This window comes from Mustela nivalis (genome assembly GCF_964662115.1).
Source record: "Mustela nivalis genome assembly, chromosome: 8".
In the NCBI taxonomy this organism is placed as follows: Eukaryota; Metazoa; Chordata; class Mammalia; order Carnivora; family Mustelidae; genus Mustela; species Mustela nivalis.
In genome coordinates, this window is record NC_139027.1 from 65,470,167 (window position 1) to 65,487,090 (window position 16,924).

The 16,924-nt window shown below is 39.9% G+C and overlaps 2 protein-coding genes and 1 long non-coding RNA gene across 9 annotated transcripts in view; 2 read left to right on the forward strand and 1 right to left on the reverse strand.

Annotated features, from left to right (window-relative positions):
• The window catches only part of PNPT1 (polyribonucleotide nucleotidyltransferase 1), a 47,370-nt gene extending 41,391 nt beyond the window's left edge, over window positions 1-5,979 (forward strand). For both annotated transcript variants that reach the window (XM_082743579.1, XM_082743580.1), the window contains exons 26-28: window positions 581-659; window positions 3,647-3,694; window positions 4,776-5,979. In XM_082743579.1, coding sequence (XP_082599705.1) covers window positions 581-659; window positions 3,647-3,694; window positions 4,776-4,934 — 286 coding nt within the window. In that variant the 3' untranslated portion in view covers window positions 4,935-5,979. The remainder of the gene's footprint in view (window positions 1-580; window positions 660-3,646; window positions 3,695-4,775) is intronic.
• Window positions 1-13,872, reverse strand: part of LOC309870964 — a 56,939-nt gene extending 43,067 nt beyond the window's left edge. For 4 of the 5 annotated variants that reach the window (XR_014314893.1, XR_014314894.1, XR_014314895.1 and 1 more), the window contains exons 1-3: window positions 13,666-13,872; window positions 6,028-6,143; window positions 4,432-4,505 (exon numbers count right to left, since the gene is read on the reverse strand). This is a non-coding gene — a long non-coding RNA (uncharacterized lncRNA). The remainder of the gene's footprint in view (window positions 1-4,431; window positions 4,506-6,027; window positions 6,144-13,665) is intronic. The other variant, XR_014314896.1, reaches the window with a different exon arrangement.
• A 50-nt stretch (window positions 13,873-13,922) lies between these two features.
• Window positions 13,923-16,924, forward strand: part of PPP4R3B (protein phosphatase 4 regulatory subunit 3B) — a 69,486-nt gene continuing 66,484 nt past the window's right edge. For both annotated transcript variants that reach the window (XM_082743577.1, XM_082743578.1), the window contains exons 1-2: window positions 13,923-14,532; window positions 16,044-16,099. In XM_082743577.1, the coding sequence (XP_082599703.1) occupies window positions 14,391-14,532; window positions 16,044-16,099 (198 nt within the window). In that variant the 5' untranslated portion in view covers window positions 13,923-14,390. The remainder of the gene's footprint in view (window positions 14,533-16,043; window positions 16,100-16,924) is intronic.

Here is a 16,924-nt window from a genome sequence, read left to right on the forward strand (position 1 = left end):
TTCCTTTATCTGTTCTCTGTCCTTTCATTTACAAATATTTAAATAACAGGGTGTAGGAGCTGGGTGGCTCAGACCATCTGCCTTCAGCTCAGGTCATGACCTGGGATTGAGCTCCTTGTCACGCTCACTGCTCTTCAGGGGAGTCTGCTTCTCCCTCTCCCTTACCCTGGTCATGCTCTCTCACTCTCTCAAATAAATTTTTTTTCTTTAAAGATTTTATTTATTCTTGACAGAGATCACAAGTAGGCAGAGAGGCAGGCAGAGAGAGGGAGGGAAGCAGGCTCCCCGCTGAGTAGAGAGCCTGATGCAGGGCTCAATCCCAGGACCCTGAGATCATGACCTGAGCTGAAGGCAGAGGCTTTAACCCACTAAGCCACCTAGGTGCCCCATAAATAAAATATTTTCTAAAAAATGTAAATCCAAGGTGTATGTTCAGTTAAAAAAATAAGTTTCTCTTTTAGGTATCCTTTTTACAATTGTGTGTGTGTTTACTTTGTTCTCCAATAAATACGTAATCAGTTTGATTATGAGTAGATACTCAGATACTGCTTTAATCAGGCTTATTTCCTTTCCTTTTCAGGGACACTGGAGTGATGGTTAAATTATATCCAAATATGACTGCAGTACTACTTCATAACACACAACTTGATCAACGAAAGGTAAAAACAAAACAATGTATTTTAAACCACCTTAAAATCATCATAGTGAAATTACCTGGGTTGTTGAGAATTGTGCACTTTGTCCACTTACTAGCCTAAATAAAAGCTGAAAATGACAGCAGTGTTGCTGACAGAAGGTTTTTACACTATTTAACACAGATATTTATGTTTGTCCTTGTATGATGGAATAGAAACATTCTTGAGTTAACACATAGAGTTAACATGTAACAGTTACTTTTTAATAATACCTAGCTATGGCCCTGTCTTCCCAACTTTCTTGGCCAACCAAGCATGGTAAGATAAAACTAAAAATATGAAACTATTCAAGAAAACTATAGGTACAGAGATTAATAGGAATGTTTAGTTTACCAAATATTGAAATATAAAGCTATACTGAATAAAACAGTGTATTACTGACCTAGAATTAGATAATTTATGCAACAGAAAATAGAGACCAGAAATTATCGTTATATAAATGGGAATATAATATATACTAAAAGTTGCATTTTTAGTCTGAAGAAACAGAGATTATTTAATACATTGTACTGGAATAGCTGATTTTCATAAAGCAGAATATCTCCTGTTTTATTTATTTTAGAAAGATTTATTTTAGAGAAAGAACCCAAGTGCTTGAGTGAGGGGAGGGGCAGAGGGAGAGAATCTCAGACTTCCCTGCTCAGTGCAGAGCACCACACAGGGCTCTTTCTTACGACCCTGAGATCATGAACTGAGGTGAAATCAAGATTCAGATGCTTAACTGAGCCACCCAGGGGCTCCTGATATCATTTTAAAATACATGGCAAAATTACAATAAAGGTGAAAGGCAAGTACCAACTCAGGGGAAAAAGATGTATATAACAAATGAGAGAGGCTTCATATGCACAGGGTTTATGTGGATCAGTAAGAAAGGTCAACATCAACAGCAATTTTTTTTTTTAAAGATTTTATTTATTTATTTGACAGACAGAGATCACAAGTAGGCAGAGAGGCAGAGAGAGAGAGAGAGAGAGGAGGAAGCAGGCTCCCTGCTGAGCAGAGAGCCCGATGCGGGACTCGATCCCAGGACCCTGAGATCATGACCTGAGCCGAAGGCAGAGGCTTAACCCACTGAGCCACCCAGGCGCCCCTCAACAGCAATTTTTTTTTTTTTTTAAGATTTTATTTGTTTATTTGGCAGAGAGAGACAGAGAGGTCACAAGTAGGCAGAGAGGCAGGCAGAGAGAGAGAGAGGGAGAAGCAGGCTCCCCGCCAAGGAGAGAGCCCAATGTGGGGCTCGATCCTAGGACCCTGGGATCATGACCTAGGCCGAAGGCAGAGGCTTAACCCGCTGAGCCACCCAGGCGCCCCAACAGCAATTTTTTTAAATTAAAGATTTGTATATTACTTGTTTTTATTTTAGACAGAAAGCATGGGTGAGCAGGGGTTGGAACAGATGGAAAGGGAGAGAATCTCTAGCAGATTCCACACTGAGAACAGAGCCCAACACAGGGTTTGATTTCATGATGCTGGCATCATGGCCTGAGCTGAATTCTAAAGTTAGATGCTTAACCCACCAAGTCTTCCAGGCACCCCAACAGCAGGTGTTTTTTTTTTTTTTTAAGATTTTATTTATTTGACCGATCACAAGTAGGCAGAGAGGCAGACAGAGAGAGTGGGGGAAGCAGGCTCCCCTGCTGAGCAGAGAGCCTGATGCGGGGCTCGATCCCAGGACCCTGAGACCATGACCCAAACAGAAGGCAGAGGCCCAACCCACTGGGCCACCCAGGTGCCCCAACAGCAGTTTTTTTTAATGCAAATAAAACTAAGTTATCATTTTTCAACTTTCAGATAGTTGAAAATCCCCAATGTGGGTGAAAATATGGAAGAAAACAATGGACATTCTCATACACTTGAGATACTGTTGTAGAAATGTAAATTGAGACCAACTGTTTGGAGAGTGTTTGATATATGTGTATGAGTACCTTTGGCCCTAGAAGTTCAACATTAGGACTTTATTCTGAAAGGATAATTTGAGTAACTACCTAATTGTTACAACACTGTAGTTACCTACAGAAAGGTTGAAAAAAATAGTGCACTGAATATCTATATACCTTACAGCTAGATTCAGTAATTACTAACATTTGCAATACCGGAATTTAAGGGGCACCTGGTTGGCTCAGTCAGTTAGAATCTGCCTTTAGCTCTGGTCATGATCTCAGGTCTGTGACCGAGCCCTGCATTGGGCTCTCTGCACCACAGTGAGTCTGCTTCTTCCTCTCTGCCCTACAAGCACTCTCACGCTTGCGTATGCTCCTTCTTGCTCCCCTCCCCAAGTAAATAAAGTCTTAAAAAATAAATACTGGAGGGGCGCCTGGGTGGCTCAGTGGGTTAAGCCGCTGCCTTCAGCTCAGGTTATGATCTCAGGGTCCTGGGATCGAGTCCCGCATCGGGCTCTCTGCTCAGCAGGGAGCCTGCTTCCCTCTCTCTCTGCCTGCCTCTCTGCCTACTTGTGATCTCTGTCTGTCAAATAAATAAATAAAATCTTTAAAAAAAAAAAAGTATATTTAAAAAAAAAAAAAATAAAAAAAATAAATACTGGAATTTAAAACGAATTAAATGACTACCTTTAGAGGATCAGTTAAACAAATTATACAGTTTGAACATTCTACTGTTTCATTTGTTGATATAAAAGGATATCCTGAACATATTATTGAATGAAAAATCAACATATTAGAAAACAGCAAGCTCAGTAAGGTCCATTTTTATAAATGGAGTACATACTAAGACATTTGAAGGGATACTTGTTAGAGTATCAGCAGTAGTTATCTAAAAAGTAGAGAGCTTTGGATGATTTTTGCTCTCACTTTAATGTGTATTTTAAGCCTTTGTAATCAACAGATTTTATAATCAGGAAAAACACTAAAACTTTCCACTTTAAAAAATGTGTACTGCTATGGATATTAAGAAATTATGCATAGCAACTAACAAATGAACATGTTCCCTTTCAGATTAAACATCCCACCGCCCTTGGATTAGAAGTTGGCCAAGAAATTCAGGTACTTGTATTCAACTTTTCAGCCTTAAAAGTTGTAAACTGTACTACAAGTTTCAAATTTTTTTTTTTTCCAAAAAGCTGAAAGAATCAAATCAACATCTGTGATTTGTATTATGTGTTGTGCTTTTTTAACTTTAGGTTTTTTTTTAAACAAAGGATTTAAGTGTAATTCTTCCCCTTAGGGAGCTTGCAGTTTAGTTTGAACAGTAGTCCCCCCACTTTAGAACTTTTAAAAATGCATGAGGCCAGTAATAGCTACGCAGTGATGTGCAGATAGGACAGGAGAACTCTGAACACGTAACTCTGTTAAAGGCCTTGAATGACATATTTAAGTTGAGACTTCAACTGGTTCATAGCTAGAAATTTTTGAGTTTAAAGAAAGCCATGTTGTTTGACCTTTTTATAGTTTTTTATGAATGTATAAAGGAAGTCATTGCCAGTCTGGTGGTGTTTGGTTTCTGTTTTACTTGTCCATACCACATTTTGTTCCAGCTATACCTATTACCCATGACTTGAGTAACCAAGGCTTCTAGTTTATTCCTAATCTGTCTAGGGAAGAGTAAGAACTAAGACCCAGTATCTGTATAAGGTTGTGTTTTTGCATGAGAAGGGACTTTAAAACTGCCACATTTCCCCCGACTTGGGTTGTCTAAAGTCAAGCCAAATAATCTCCAGTTTGATAGTCCTTTGGGGAATAGTGTGAATGACCTAACCATAATCCTGTATAGTTTATCGTACCCTTAGGCTCAGAAAGCCCTTGTCTAGAATCATTCACCATGGCTTTCACTGTTCTTCCAGTATAGGGACCTGACCTAGAGAAAATAAGAAAGCACAATGGAGTCTAACAGAAGATTTTAATAGAGCAACTAAATGCCTGTCTCTTTTCTTTTTCTTATAAGGGCTATTTAACCAAATTATATTTATTAGTATATATCTCTACTTAGTACTAAGCTGTGCTTTCAGGAAAGTAAAAACATTACTCATTGGGTTTTTTTGCACCATATAAATGTAAATATCTTCTAATTTGGATGTTGATCATTGTACTATGTAACTGTAAAGGTAAATTGGCTTCTTTAATACAGGTGAAATACTTTGGGCGTGATCCAGCTGACGGAAGAATGAGACTTTCTCGTAAAGTGCTACAGTCTCCAGCTACAAGTGTTGTCAAAACTCTAAATGACAGAAGCAGTATTGTAATGGGAGAATCTATTTCACAGTCATCATCTAATTCCACCCAGTGATTTTTTTTTTTAAAGAGAATTCTAGAGTGATACTCTGTAGAGTAAAAATTCAGTACTATCTTCTAACGTGTAGATTTATATATAGTATAAATATATCCTAATGATTTGTATTAAAATGCACATTTTATGTGGTCTATTTTTTTATTTCAAGAGTTACCTATATTCTTATTTTTGTTTACATTACAAATCAATAAATATTATTAAAACTAAACCACTTATACATCTTTAAAAAGATTGCCCTTTAATTCCTATAATTCTGAAATACCTTAAAACCTCTGATATAATAGATCCCATTTGTTACCATAATGGATCTCTTCCTACCTTCTTTATCGTCTTGGTATAGAGTAGAGACAATCTACTCTTAGTCATCTAATGGCTCACCTCTGCACAAGAGCGGTATTTGGCTACCTCTGTCTTACAAACTGGGACTTGCCATATCAAAGCCAGTTTCTTTAGTACAGATCTGTTTTTAATGATATACCACCTTTCAAAATGGTCACAAAACCATAAATGTAGTGGAATAAATATTATAAATGGGATCCTAACTAGAATGAGGGAATATATTTTCCAAATTTAGAAAATATAATTTTTTAGAAAATATAGAAAAATCATTTACTTATCAAATAGAGTAAATGTTGCAAATGTATGGATGTTCTTGGTATAAAGGATGGGAAAAATCATGATTTTCAGCTAATGTTTGAAATAGTTCTGTATAAAGGCTATTGACATAATTATTAGTAATAGCTATAAGATGTTCATTTTAATGATTTATTACATAATTCCACAAAAAAATGGCTAATGGAAGTCCTAATTTAGAATATGCAATCCTGTTAGAAATCTGATAAAATGTTTGTATATTCATGACTCATAAATAGTTTGAAAAATATTAACAATTTAGTCGGTCAAATATTTTTTAAATATATATATTTTTAAGTCAGTAAACCCTGATTTTATAAACAGTGTGTAAAATAGTGTGGCAGGCACATTTTCTGAAATACTGAAGATTAACTGAAAATGACATTAAATATAAACTATATACTTTGTACATTTGGTTTTTCTCTAATAGTGACAAAAATCTTTCATTCTCACTTACCTTCTGTTTAAGACGTGAGCTTTAGGGCGCCTGGGTGGTTCAGTATAAGTGTCTAACCCTTGATTTCAGAGTCGTGAGTTCAAGCCCTGCATTGGGTTCCCCACTGGACATGGAATCTACTTAAAGAAAAAAAAAAAAAAAAAAAAGACAAGCTTTAATGGTAGCATTTCAAAATTGTAATTTATGTTTTTCTTAAGTTTTCTCTTTTCTTTTTCAAATGGCCTCCCAACTACTACTGGGAGAAAAATGAAGCAACTTCTTAAATTCTAGAGACCAGTGGTTCCAAAAAGTGATAATATAACCCACTAACCACAAACCATCAAAAAGATTCCATTTCCACTTAAACCAAGATCCCACACTTTATGTCTGAACTTTTATTTTTATCTTCATTCAAATCTTGGTAGTTTCCCTACTCTCCATAAAGTACTTCTGAAAGTGCAATTATATGCTAAAAACACCTTAACTAAAATTGAAATGCCATCTTTATAGTGCAGTGTGGGTACTTACAAAACTTTTTCCTTCATATTCTTTATTATTGACACTCCCCTGCCCATGAATTACAGTTTTTCATCTCTTACAGGATATTTTATATTTATAGATCAAAGATGTAGTAGTGTAAATATCAGTATCTTTCTTAGTTCAGTTCTGCCAAGCTTAGTATTCATTAATTCAATACTTACTATGTTCCACACACTATAATGTGTGCAAGGAATGCATTGGTAAACAAAACAGATCAAGTTCCAATGTTCACATTCTAGTGGATGGAAACTAATAGTAAAGTATATAAAATGTCAAGTGGTAGTAGTTTTTTAAAGAAAAACAAATTGGTGGGTAAAATTTTAGCAAATTTTATTAAAGAATACATGTCAAGAGAAGGGTACCAACATAAGCTAAAACAATTGGTGGGGGAGCGGTGAGAGATGGTAGGGATGATCACAGGGCCATGAATTTATTTCACAGAAGCCAAGTCACTCTCCCTGTGGCTGACTGGCGCCATGATAGTACATCATTATGAACAAAGGCGTTCTTGCTCTACCCTTTGCTTTGGAGTCTCTTGACCTCTCATTTCTATTTTAGATACAACAGCATATTCTTACCTGCGAATGTTAATATACTGATTGATTTCTGGATGTTGACCATACTTATATCCCTGAGATAAATCAACCTTAATCATGGTGTATGATCCTTCTAATGAACTGTTGAATTTGGTTTGCTAATATTTTGTTGAAGATTCTTGCATCTGTGTTCATCAGGGTTATTGGCCTGGATTCTTCTCCGTGGTATCCTTGTCTGAGAAGGATAGGTATTACATCTTCAAATGTTTGGTGAAATTCACCGGTGAAGCCATCTGGTCCTGGACTTGTTTGTTGGGAGGTTTCTGGCTACTCAATCAGTCTCCTTGCTAGCAACTGGCTTATTCACATTTTCTATTTCCTCAAGAGTCAGTCTTGGAAAATCATATGTTTCTAGAAATTTTTCCATTTCTTCCAGATTGTCCAGTTTGTTGGCATATAATTGTTAGTAGTGGTCTGTTAGGATCTTTTGTGTTTCCACAGTATCAGTTATAACTTCTCTTTCATTTTTTATTTTATTTATTTGAGACCTGTGCTTTTTTTTTTTTTTTAAGATTTTATTTATTTATTTGACAGACAGAGATCACAAGCAGGCAGAGAGAGGAGGAAGCAGGCTCCCCACTGGGCAGAGAGCCGATGCCGCTCAATCCCAAGACCCTGGGAGCATGACCTGAGCCGAAGGCAGAGGCTTTAACCCACTGAGCCACCCAGGTGCCCCGAGCCCTGTCTTTTTAAATCATCGAGCCTACCTAAAGATTCATCAGTTTTGCTTATCTTTTCAAAAAACCAACTCGTCATTTCACTACCCTTACTGTTATCTTTCTAGTCTCTATTTCCACTCTGATCTTTATTATTTTCCCCCTTCTACTAACTTTAGCCTTCATTTCTTCTTTTTTTAGTTCTTTTAGGTATAGAGTAAGCCAGATCCACAGGCAGCACCACTACTTACATACTTTCAAAGTATGTAAATATATAGTCTTATGTAAATATATAGTTTTATGATTACAGAATCATAAACCCTGCTGACTTTGAGACCAGGAAATCTGGAGTTAATCCCCAGGGTGACAACTGGAAAACTCTTGCTTTAGGCGTATATAAGCTCCTTTCTGGGAAGCATCTGTGAACTGTTACATGGCCACGGGAGAGGACTAATATGGTTATCTCCCTGCCCATCTTATCTGGGGGCACCTATGTAGCCTATGAATATATGGCAAACCTGAATCCTGCCTGCCCCTCAGGTTGAAACTAAAGGAGAAAAAAATACACCTTTTTCAAATGAACTCTAGGGTATGTTTTAGTCAGCTGGTTGTGTGATGCCCTTGGGGGTGATAACCTGTGAAGAACTGAATATTTTAGGCACAGGGAGTCCAAAACAATCCCCACTGGCCACCAGCACCTGGTGCTCAAACGGTGTCCCTTGTGTAGACTGCACATGCCCACTGGCTGGCAGGGTAGACCATGGGGGCAGGGCATTCAGCAGGAGGAGGGTAGACCTGGGCTGTGGTGCGGGCAGGACATTTCTTCCTGAGCTAGAAGGCTGGGTGGGAGTGGGGAGTGTACAGAAATGGTGTTTGCCAGCATCTCTGTCCCTGGAGATTCCCAAGGGGTTCCTGTATCTGGTAGATGCTATAACATTAGCAAATGCATTTCCTCAGCATATGGTCTAGGTGTCTTTGAAACTTACTTTTGTGCTGGGTCCTGGGATGAGTGGGTCTGTGTGTGAGTCGCTTAATAGTGGATTTTCCATTCCCTAAAGCCCTATAGTTGTTAAGCCCTGTTGATTTTCAAGGCCAGGTGCTCATCTCTCTGATGTAGTTCCAAAGGGCCGAGGTACCTGCTATGGAGCACAAACCCCTCAATTCTCAGGGACAAGCCCTGTGTTATGAGATTCCTCCCAGATGTTGGTCTTTATGCTTAGGGTGGGATTTTTTGAAAGACCATGTATTGCCTCCCCTACCCATCTCAATGTGGCCCTATTGTCCTTTGCTGTAGAGGTCCTTTTGGGGTCCTTTGGGGTCCTTTTCATAGAGAACTGTTTGATACATAGCTGTAGCTGTATTCATGGGAGGAGGTTGAGTTTAGGATCCCTTATATGTTACCATCTTGAATGTCCTCCCAATAAACTGTCTTAATAAAATATTGACAAACGCTATTAGGACCAAGTAAGTAGATCTATGGAAATGCAAGAATGGTAAGAATAAGAATATAATTCATTATAAATATTTTACAAGAGGAAAACTGTTTGATCACCAGATACAGAAGAGACAATTATAAAATTTCCAAGAATTTTCAAAATATTAGAAATGTCCTTAACTCGGTAAGTGGGATCTATCAGAAATTAAGAACTTGTATAGAGGGCGCCTGGGTGGCTCAGTGGGTTAAACCGCTGCCTTCGGCTCAGGTCATGATCTCAGGGTCCTGGGATTGAGTCCCACATCGGGCTCTCTGCTCAGCAGGGGGCCTGCTTCCCTTCCTCTCTGTGATCTCTTCCCTTCCTCTCTCCTACTGTGATCTCTCTCTGTCAAATAAATAAATAAAATCTTTAAAAAAAAAAAAAAAAAGAGCTTGTATAGAACACTGGTAACATTGCCATTAAAGTCAGGAACAAAACAAGAATCACCACTATCACTCTCATCAGTTTTCTCAGGTTCTAACCAACAAGATAAGATTAAAAAGAGGTTGAGTAGGGGCGCCTGGGTGGCTCAGTGTGTTAAGCCTCTGCTTCAGCTCACATCATGATCTCAGGGTCCTGGGATTGAGCCTGCATGGGGTTCTCTGCTCAGCAGGGAGCCTGCTACCTCCCTCCCCTTCTGCCTGCCTCTCTGCCTATTTGTGATCTCTCTGTCAAATAAATAAAATCTTTTAAAAAAATTATAAATTTTTAAAAACAGGTTGAGGAGAAGAAGAAAAACATATGCAGGTGATTTTCTTTTTTTCTTTTTTTTTTTAAAGATTTTATTTATTTATTTGACAGAGATCACAAGTAGGCAGAGAGGCGGGGGGTGGGGGGGTGGGGGGTAGCCTCCCTGTCAAGCAGAGAACCCGATGCCTTGATCATGACCTGAGCCGAAGGCAGAGGCTTTAACTGACTGAGCCATCCAGATGCCCCTTGCAGGTGATTTTCTTAAAAACACTTTCAGTCGGTACAAAATAGTTAGAGCTAATAGGTGAGCAATAACTACATAGGTATGCCAAAATAAATAACCTATCTTCTCCAGGAGTCAAAAGCTGCCATGATGCAAGCTCATTTGCACTCTCACTTTTCCAGGCTTCCAAGAGCTATCTTAGCAGTAAGTCTGCCCCATCCCCTTGGGTTACATCTTTTGTTCCAAAGGTATCCCAGATCAATGAAATCTTGAGTATCTAAGGCCCTTGCTCAAGGACCCTCAAAGTCCAATCCCAAGTGTACTTCTCTGGCTCCTTAGTAAAACAATGCCAGATTATTTTTTCAATTCCTTCAGTGTGTAATCTCTTTCCTCCCTAGGCCCAGAAGTCCCTAGGCAGATTATGCTGAGATTTAACCCAGCTACCACAACCTCTCAGCTAGGATAAGAAATGAGAGCAACTACGGAAGAGGTCTTTTTGCAAGGGGAGGGAATTGTTACCTCTTAGAGGAAGTATAAGCCACTTTTGCAATCCCTGAGGGTTCGGGGTATCTGCACAACCAACGTCTTCACAGGTACCCCCATCCCATATTTCAGGCTTTAGGATTACCCAGCCAGGACCCTAACTGCATAGCTGAACATACAGATATCTTTAGAGCTCTGTAACTCTGTCAAATCCTATGTCTGTTCTTTCACTGCAGGAAATAAAGTCCTTTTTTTTGAAGTCCACTATCCCTCTGCAAGGCAGTAGTACAACTTAATTGGCCAGTTCTGCTATCCTTGTAGGCATTGTTTTCCCCATATTTTTTAAATGCTTGAATCATTGTATAGACAACAACATTCCCCTCTTATGGGATGTTTTCCTGGGTCACTATTGGTCAAATCAGTAGTCAAGTGACCACCTCATGCCAAGGACTGAGTACACCATTCCACAAACCCCATCTTACTGCCTGATTTCTTACACTACTCCCTGTACCAACTACGTCAGTTCTGGCTCTCAAAAATACAGATGCTAAGAAGGGATTACACATGTAAGATACTGACTAGAGAAAATGTCTGTGAATGATAAAATAGACTCAGGAATTCAAAGGGACAGCCTGTAGACTATAGTACAAGTTTGAACTCTATAAATAAAGAGGGAAGGTAAGGAAATACTGGGTGGAAAGAGCTTCTGACTACAGTGTATTTCCGAGAAAGTCTCATCCAGACTGCTAAAAAGTTCCCCAAGGCAAAGTTGTGCATTGAAGGAGTTCTGCACTAGATAGTAAAAAACACAAGTATAGTACCTGTGCTATGCTCAGTTAATGGCTGGAAGCAGCCAAAGGTCTTCATGTCCTCAGCTCAAATGCAATGGTGGATCCAAAGGGGTGGCAGCTGGCTATCAGTCCAGTATGTTCCCCAGAGTAGGTTCTCTTGAAGGAGATCTAAATGGTGCATTAATAACGGCCATTGCATCAACCAAATACCAAAACAAATATACAACTATAGCAATTAAAACTGTCAACTACAGTTGACCAACTAAAACAATGAAAACAGAGTAGTGAGTTCAGACTCAAATCCACATACATGTATGTGTAAGTGTCTGTAGATTTAATAAAGAATGTGATTAAAATAGCATTTCAAATTATTTAATCTATAAATGATATTGACAAGTGGTTCTTCATTTGGAGGAAACACTTTTGGCATCCTACTTCACATATAACAAACAAACAAACAAAAAAATCCAAGGAAAATACAGAACATTAAAAAAAACATAAAAACATGAACAAAAAACCAAACAACCATACCTTTGTCCAAAAATGCAAAATTAATCACACAGTTAAATATAATTTTTTTAAGTATAGAGTCCAAAGGGCAAACATAATAAAAGAGACAAGAGCAGACAAAAGATTTTAACAAATGTCATTTGCATGACAAGCAGATGGTAGAGCAGTATAGCAGACCTTAGAACAGAGGAAGTTACAACCTAAATGGCCACAGCAGTGATCAAAGAAGAGAACTAATTATCTCTACAACAAATCAGAAAGGACCAGGGTTCAAAATCTGAGGACAGGGTCAAAGTCTCTATAGAGAGGGGCTACACAACTGGACCCCTTCCCAATCAGCCACTCAGGCGCCCCTGCAGGAAATCACTCTTGTTTCACAATTTTGTCCAGAGTTAGTTCTATTTGTGGGACATTAACCTCAACACATATAGTGTTAAGGTGACCTCTGTATAGTTTTCATTCCTTTAATTTACATATAACTTAACCTGTAAGTTCTTTGAGGCCAGCAACATATAATGACTTTGTTCACCCTGTCCCCTCTGCCTTGAACACCTTCCCAAGCCAAACTGCAAACTCCCACTTAGGGATCCTCTAACACCTACTTCAAAACTTTATCTGTGAAGCTTCTCTGACTCAAGACAGAAAGGTTATTTTCTCTGGGCTCAAAATGCATTTGTGCACATCAGTCACGGCAATTGATGGCTCTATTATTACATTTGAATCCTTGATTCAAACACATTTTCTCAAGTCCTTTATAGATCTTTCAAAAATGCGATGTATCCAGATTTTGAAATTAGAATTTGTTTTTTATCAGGCGTCTTTCTATGTAAGACGTCTTACGTTTTTAGTGCATCGCCGAAGGGTGTCCACACAAATGATCTGGTCAAAACCTAACCACGTTTTAACGAAACCCGGTAAGTAATGACTACAACCCCCAAGATCCGCTGCAGGATCAACGTGTGCGTCGTGTCTGTTTTCACCTTTCAGACGAATGGGTTGTAAAGAACGGACGACAGAGCAAGCTAGGAATTTCTTTAAAAACGGAAAGTATTCTGTGAAGAACGAACGAGGACTGAAATACACGACTGCCCAGCACATGACTGGTATCCACAGGGGAATATTTGACAGTTAATGTGATGTTTGACAACGTGAATGCCCAGAGAATTCCTCCTTAGCTTATTCAGCGCTGACCACCTCCCGATAGATAACGCAAAAAATGCTCCTAAGAGAAACTCAAAAGTATCAAAAGAATGCTCTTAGATGCGTTAGGAAAGTAAGTCCCCTCCACTTCCCTAAACTTCTCTGAAGACTTATTTTCCGAGCTTACAAACAAGGGAAGAGCACTGCATTTTCGCAAAGTGGAAAGCATGCTTTTCAATGCCCAGCTACCAAAAGCCTAAGGGTGATAGGCTTTGGCGGGAAATAAGAATTTGTCAACACACTAATGTTCCACTGTATAATCGCCTGGGTGGTCCATAGAACACTTCCTGAGGAGATGTTTAACTCCCAACAGATGCTACGAGTTTTAGTGGGTTTCCGGTCCCCGTAATTTCCAGGGGTCAAAGTTCCTACATATTCAAAGAAAGAAATTTAAGTTATTTTTCTCCCTTAGGCTGACAGGGTCAGCTTCCATTAAGGAGTGCGGGCACATTTCCTTCCTTTTTGCCCAGGGTTAGTCCGTCCAATGATGCGTACCTCCCAGGTATGCTTTACTTTTGCCTCAGAGCTGGGTCCCACGGCTCGTCACACCCCCGGTGCAGCCAGCAACCGCTCGAAAAAAGATCCAAGCCTCCGCTCTTGGCGTCTGGCTCTGAAAGGAACCTCCCGGCACCAAAGGCTACAAGGAACTCGCGAGAACCGACCACCCGGCCGAGATCCCGCGCCAGCAGGCGGGACCCAGAAAAGAGGAAGTCGCACTTAGACCCTCCCACTTAGAGCCTGTACTCCGTCCGCCTCGCGAGAACACCGAGCACCGCAAGCTCGGGAAGCGCGTGCGGAAAGCCGAGGCACCGCGCTTTGGACTCGTCGGCCGCCGTAGCCCCTGCTAGTACAGCCCGTGCGAGCCTGCTGGAGGAGGAAGAGAAAGGCAGAGAGAATCGGGTTACAAGATGGCGGATCTGTAGTAGTTAACCGCGGCGGCGGCGGCGGCGGCGGGAGAGCGAGCTCTGGGGGGGCAAAGGGAGTGGAGGGTGGGTGTGTGCGGAGGTGAAGTGAAAGGTTACCGGGCCTCCGGACGGAGAGGTCTTGGTGACTCTTGTTGCCCCTTCCCGCGACTGAACCTTGGGAGCCATGGTGAACTCGGGCCTCTCCGGAGCCGCCGCCGCCGCTGCCGCCACCGCCGCAACGGTCTCTCAAGAGTGAGGGGCGCGGACGAGGTGAGCGAGGAGGCGGTGGCCGGGGCGGTGGGGACAGCAGCCACCATGTCGGATACGCGGCGGCGAGTGAAGGTCTACACCCTCAACGAAGACCGTCAGTGGGACGACCGAGGCACCGGGCATGTCTCCTCCACTTATGTGGAGGAACTCAAGGGGATGTCGCTGCTGGTTCGGGCTGAATCCGACGGTAAGGTTATTGGAACATAAGATAAGGGGCAATCAGTGCCTCCGGTTTGGGCACAGCCCTGGCGTTTAGGCCCTGGGCCGGGTACGGTTACTACCACATCTTGGGACGGCGCATTGGTTTTGTGCCTGCACTTCTGTACAGTAAAAACAAACTACTTTGTCCGGATTTACCCTCAGTCAAACGTTGATTCTGTTCCCCCGCCTCCTGTCCCTATGAAGGGTTTGACCCCTTCCTCTCCAGTCTTCGCCTTTGAGTGAGAACGGAGGAAGTAACGAGAGACAGAATAGTTTTTTTCTCGTCCTAGGGAGCTGACCCTCCCCCTCCCTTTATTTTTTTGTTTTCTTATCCATTATATGTCTATTTCAAAAAGCTTAGTGAAACTTTACTTTCTGAGTGGACTTTTTTTTTTTAAAGGTTTTATTTCTTTGACAGGTAGAGATCACAAGTAGGCAGAGAGGCAGGCAGAGAGAGAGAGGGAGGGGGAAGCAGGCTCCCTGCTGAGCAGAGAGCCCGATGTGGGGCTCCATCCCAGGACCCTGGGATCATGACCTGAGCTGAAGGCAGAGGCTTTATTTAACCCACTGAGCCACCCAGGCGCCCCTGGACTTTTTTTTTTTAAGCCCATTTTTTAAAAACCCGCTTGCCTCAGTCGACAGGTGCTGGGGAAAACCAAAAAGCACCTTTTCCTGCAGTTATTGCAGACTGTTGCCACGATACATGCACGCACAAGCATATCTGTAGTCTAGGATCCCCCCCAGGCTGCCTTTGTAGAGGTTGCCATGAAAAAGTGGGTGCTTTACAACCTAAACAAGTTAGGACACCAGTACAGATTGTAAAGTTAAATCCGTTGGTTTATTGTACGAGTCATATGTGAAGTATTTTAATTATAAAATGTAGAGCGTAATGAAAACCTTTCTCACTGTAATCTGAACGCCTCGATTTGAGCAGTTATGCGCAGATAATAGAAAAATAACAATCTTAGATTTATTCTTGTACTTTGTACTCTTTACCTTTTGTTTTGAATAGGTATGGACATTTATTTCTATATGAAGTATCCTTCATTTTGTTAAGGAGTAAAGCAAAAATGCCCTTCTGTTATTTGTGTGCTAAGTACTTAGATTCCTGTTGTGGTCCTTTGTAATTTGTTTTGTTAAACTGAAAATGCAATAAAATGACTGTTAAAAAGAGCTTGGCTTCAAGTAGTCATTTAGACCTCAAAGTTTTCATTTCAATAAAACTTTAATGGACATCTAGTCTCCTTATATTTTGGGTCTGAATGTTGATCTTAGGTGGATTTTTTTTCCTTTAAGGGGTTATATATGGGGGATAAGATGGTGTGTTCTATATAAAGCAGAGATCTGAAGAGAAGAACATGAATCAGAATACATTTGATTACTTCGCATGTCTAGCTAGGGGAAGAGAACAAGTTCTTTTCTTTAAATTCATATTCAGATATTTTATTCAGAATTTTACAAATTGAAACTTAACAAATACTATTTTTTATCTTTCAGGATCACTACTCTTGGAATCAAAGATAAATCCAAACACTGCATATCAGAAACAACAGGCAAGTAGTTGTTTATCTTTAATTTGAAAGACTTCATCTGTGATCAAGGAAGTATTAATCTGACAAAGATGGGAAAGCTTTCCTGACAAGAAAAACATGTTTGGTAAACAGTTACACATTCTATGTATTTCCCTATAGGTCAAAAGTTTCAAACTGAGAAAGTCAAAGTTTTTGTACTGGCAGTAATTTATTGTCTTTGAATTGAGCCACTGTTGGTTTATGTTAGAATACAGTGTATTCATTGGTCTTATTTACAGAGAGTCAGGTATCTTTTTTACCCTGTATACTAAGCCTTTTATTCTCAATCACATTGAAGGAAATGACATAAAAGAAAATTAAAGGGGTACTCTTTAAAGCAAGGAAAGCCTATTTGTGGTGTGAAATTCAATCCTTTGACTCAAGCAAAGGTAGAGTTTTTGAAATAGAAGCACTTAAATCCTGTTCTTTAATTGTGTATTTTTAATATAATCAGTGGATACTTTATAAAAAGTGTACATTGTCAATCATGTAATATTTTCTGTTAATATTTATTGTCTTATCTGGGAGAAGAAAACCTGTGTTGTATTTTAGTATGCCCAGTTACTTAATCTGGAAATGGTAGTGGTGATTCGACCTTTTCTTCTGTGAATGTTTTCATTTTTATCATGGAAGATTTCAAAATTTTTAAGTATAGAAAATGTGTGTCTGTGTAACACTACCAAATTTAACAATGTTAACATTATACCATGTTTGTTTCTAATTTTTGTAATGTAGAACACTGTGGATAGAGTTAAAGCCCCCTTTGTGCCCATCTCATTCTATCCATTCTCCATCCTTTATAGGTAA